Source organism: Microcaecilia unicolor, chromosome 13 (assembly GCF_901765095.1).
Source record: "Microcaecilia unicolor chromosome 13, aMicUni1.1, whole genome shotgun sequence".
Taxonomy (NCBI): Eukaryota; Metazoa; Chordata; class Amphibia; order Gymnophiona; family Siphonopidae; genus Microcaecilia; species Microcaecilia unicolor.
The window spans coordinates 54,245,289-54,249,742 of record NC_044043.1 but is presented as its reverse complement, the minus strand read 5'-3'; the positions used below and the strand labels follow the sequence as shown (position 1 = coordinate 54,249,742).

The 4,454-nt window shown below is 39.2% G+C and overlaps 1 protein-coding gene across 3 annotated transcripts; it reads right to left on the bottom strand.

Annotated features, from left to right (window-relative positions):
* Positions 1 to 384: 384 nt before the first annotated feature.
* Positions 385 to 3,484, bottom strand: EMC6 (ER membrane protein complex subunit 6). 3 transcript variants are annotated; one of them, XM_030185588.1, is made up of 2 exons: positions 3,388 to 3,484; positions 385 to 1,090 (listed from the first exon to the last, which is right to left on the bottom strand). In XM_030185588.1, exon 2 carries the CDS (start codon positions 1,062 to 1,064, stop codon positions 732 to 734), a length of 333 nt encoding a protein of 110 aa, XP_030041448.1. In that variant the 5' UTR covers positions 1,065 to 1,090; positions 3,388 to 3,484; the 3' UTR covers positions 385 to 731. The 3 variants fall into 3 exon arrangements, with proteins under 3 accessions (XP_030041448.1, XP_030041449.1, XP_030041450.1); XM_030185589.1 differs by having other exon boundaries at positions 3,397 to 3,484; XM_030185590.1 differs by lacking the exon at positions 3,388 to 3,484 and adding an exon at positions 2,825 to 2,910.
* Positions 3,485 to 4,454: the final 970 nt, after the last annotated feature.

Below are 4,454 nucleotides of genomic sequence, written 5' to 3'. Positions count from 1 at the left end.
ATGGCTGTTCTTATGTTCCTGAAATAGTACCAAATATAGTCCATGGTTTCACTTCAAAGACAAATAATCATATGACTTAATGTCCTAGTAGAAATAACCACATTCTAAGGGGTCCTTTTACTAAGATGTGGTAGAAAGTGCCCTTGGCACACCCTTACACATTTTCTTCCCATGCGCTAAGACCATTTTTACTGCAGCAGTAAAATGCAGAATTTCCATTAGCATGCATCCATGAAAAAAAAAAAGCGCAAACACTTCATCCTGCGCTAATCAGCAAGAAACGCACACTCTGTGCTCTCGACACATCCTTCCATGTAAAATATTTTTAGTATGTGGTTTGTGTGCGCAAATTCAAAAACCACCAAAGGACACCTGAGCGCATCCCATGGTATATCTTTTTTTTTTTTTGCAGTAAGGGCATGCTAGCACTTCCCACAGCTTAGTCAGATTTTAGTATTTCAAATGTACAGTACAGCAGAATTCAAATGTGATAATGAAATCAAATATAAACTTTGGGTTTTGAACAAGTAATAAATTGAGAAGTTATACCTATCACAGCATATTTAATTTAAAGCAAGATTACAGAATTTTCCAGAGGTTAGACATCAGTTATAGTGGGAACACGCAGTAATCCAACAGTTTAAAAACTACTGAAATATAGTTCTTTTTTTATCAAACGATTTAAATGGCAACAGTTTTCAAACTCCATTAAAACCTACAGATGCTTTGCTTCAGTAAACATGTACCATTCCATAGAGAAAAGTCCAAAATAGGACATAAGTGAAAAGACCACCTATGAGGCCACCGGTGAATAGGGGTCTCCGTGATTTGAAATACTTATTCCATCGTCGTCCTGATTTTAGAACTAGGAGCAGGGAGAGGAGAAAGGAGGCCAGGAAGTAAAAGATGAAGCCATATAAAGCTGTCAGCCCAAGAATTCCAGCTGTTGCTCCTGAGAGGGCAGACACAGATGTTCTGCAATAGTCAAGAACTGCAGCATTCCCTCTGACTGCTGCCTCACTGATGAACTGGGGGCCTTCTCGTTTTGCCACCACTGCAGCCATCCCAGGAGGATAACAATATAACAGAACTGCAAAGAGAACAGGGAAAAAGGCTTTATACCATAGCGTTCACCAAAAAAAGTTATATTACTGATCCCTTATTGGCAATCCATGCAACAAAATTTTAACATCTGAAATTTACTCTATCTGTACAAATTCAGCTGTTGAAAACAATTTGTTCTGATTCAAATCACAAATTGTATACTCAGTACTAAAGTGTTACATCCAGTTTACTCAGCAAGCTTTTGATGGCTTTTTAAACTGTTCTTCTGCACCTAAATATAAACCTCTCAAAAATTTCAAGTGCCAACAATTTTTGCAAGACTCGCATTTAAGCGCCGAACATGTGCCGACTTAAAGCAAAACCAAAGTATCGTTGATGATACTTTGAAACCCTCTGCTCAGTGTGCTGCGGCGAAAAAGAAAGCAAATAGAATGTTAGGTATTATTAGGAAAAGAATAGAAAATAAAAACAAGGATGTTATAATGCCTTTGTATCACTCCATGGTGCGACCGCACCTTGAATACTGTGTTCAATTCTGGTCACCGCATCTCAAAAAAAAAAGAAAAAAAGATATAGTGGAATTAGAAAAGGTACAGAGAAGGTCAACAAAAATGATAAAGGGGATGGGACGACTTCCCTGTGAGGAAAAGCTGAAACGGCTAGGGCTCTTGGAGAAAAGACGGCTGAAGGGAGATATGATAAAGATCTATAAAATAATCAGTGGAGAGGAATGGGTAGACGTGAATCTATTCTTTCCAAAAATACTAGGAGATCTGCAATGAAGCTACAAAGTAGTAAATTTAAAACAAATCCGAGAAAATATTTCTTCACTCAATGTGTAATTAAACTCTGGAATTCATTGCCAGAGAATGTGGTAAAAGCAGTTAGCTTAGCAAGGTTTAAATAACATTTGGATAGCTTCCTAAAATAAAAGTCCATAAGCCATTATGAAAATGGACTAGGAAACATCCGCTGCTTATTTCTAGGATAAGCAGCATAAAATATATTGTACTGTTCTGGGATCTTGAAAGGTACTTGTGACCTGGATTGGCCACTGTTGGAAATAGGATACTGGGCTTGATGGACCTTCGGTCTGTCCCAGTATGGCAACATTTATGTACATATATACATAAGTACATAAGTATTGCCATACTGGGAAAGACCAAAAGTTCATTGAGCCCAGCATCCTGTTTCCAACAGTGGCCAATCCAGGTCACAAATACCCGGCAAGATCCCAAAAATAACATTTTATACTGCTTATCCCAGAAATAGTGGATTTTCCCCTAGTCCATTTAATAATAGTCTATGAACTTTTCCTTTAGGAAGCCGTCCAAATCTTTTTTAAACTCCGCTAAGCTAACCGCCTTTACCACATTCTCTGGCAACGAATTCCAGAGTTTAATTACACATTGAGTGAAGAAAGATTTTCTCCGATTCGTTTTAAATTTACTACATTGTAGCTTCATCGCATGCCCCCTAGTACTAGTATTTTTGGGAAGCGTGAACAGACGCTTCACATCTACCTGTTCAACTCCACTCATTATTTTATAGACCTCTATCATATCTCCCCTCAGCCGCCTTTTCTCCAAGCTGAAGAGCCCTAGCTGCTTTAGCCTTTCCTCATAGGGAAGTCGTCCCATCCCCTTTATCATATACTTAAAAGTGTCAGCACACAAGCTACTGCACTTGCTGCAAAACCTTGTGCACATGCATCCAGCCTACTCCCTTCACATTTGCTGCATGCATAAAATTAACTTACTGGTATTATGCTCGCAGTAGAAGTCATGCGTGGCTCTTCCGCAAGCCTTTCTGCATCAACCCCCTAGATTATAAGCCCTCCTGGAACAGTGAAATACCTATTATTCTTGAATGTAGGTAAGTCTCTAACACAAAAAAAAGGCATGAACTAAATCCAAATAAATACGTACAAATTTCCCTTACTTTCATAGGTGCCAGTTCTGTGTGTGCTTGACCACCATAATATTGGGCAAACTGCCTTCCTGTGAACAGGAAGGATTAATCTGTGCTGAGTTTGGTACCTCTAACTGAAGGATTTATTTCCAAAACCTGCTAAAGCCATATTAAGAAGGTTTTGGAAATAAGCCCTTCGATGGTTTCAAAAGTTGGCTCCTATGCACTCCAATGCTCTTTCAGTATTAAGCGCTTCTGCATCTTCAAACGTTATGAATCTCAATTGAGATCTGTAATACTAGCAAATTCATAAGGCATAAACCTTATCGTCTGCTCTCCTCAATCCACCATGTCTCTCTCTGTCCGCGATCCTGCACTGCTCCCTCAAAACACCCAATACTACCGTCATACCTGACCCACCAGACCCACAGCTTTCTTTCTCCGGTTCCCCGTCCGGGTCCCCTCTGACACTCTCTTCGTCTCTCTGCCACTTTGCCGGAAACAGGAAGTTACGTCCATGGCAGGAGCAAGAAGGTTAGAGTAAGAAAAGAGCAGGAGACGGCATGACGTCAAAAAGCTGAAGCTAATTAGGGTAGACTCCCTTTCCCTCTCTTCCACGCAAGTGACGAAACTGTCATCCCCGTTCATCTAACTGAATGCGAGCAAACTTATGAGCTGCTCTTTCTACGTTGTCTTTCTACGTTGTCTTTCTTTAATGTTTGGTAGCAATTTTATTTGATCTCACTTATATTTTCAAACTTGCTGGTTTGTGCAGCATGCGGATATACAAAGAGGAACTATTGGTTTCATTGGTTAGAATGATAATTAGTTCTAAATTGTAAATCATTGTGTCATTTAGAGGGGCTGGTTATAGGGACTCCCTGTATTCACCTTGTAAAGGGCCACCAAAGCAGATATCATGTTTATGAGAATGAGGTGCGTAACAATAAGACTTACTATTTATAAGTACATTTAAAAAAAACATTAATTAGGTAGAAACCTGGAAGCATTTAATATATTTTTTTTCCTGTGCCTACATCAAAAGAAAAAGATGGCATGTGGGAACTTGATCCTTTAGTTTTGTGGAATGCATTGGTATATTATAAAAATGCACTTGCCTTTTTTTTTTATTACTACTGTTTCACTGGGGGGGGGGGGGGGGGGAGGAGTATTGAATATGGAAAGGAAGGGCTTCCTTCATGCAGAAGTTCTGTCCAGACACAGTCTAAATGTGCCATCATTGTCCAATTCAGCACACTATTAGCTGCCAAGTTCATACAAAGTTAATTATGTTCAGTGGAAAATAAATCTGTTGGCTCAGGTTGCTTGCTATGTGAATGATTCCATCACTGTTTTATTATTGCTACCAAGTATTGCGTATTAAGGGCATTTACTTTAAACTTTAATTCGTGTATCCAGTCCTTACATGCACATGGTTTTGCTTTTTAAGCCCAAAGGTGAATCCTAAGAGTGGTTGA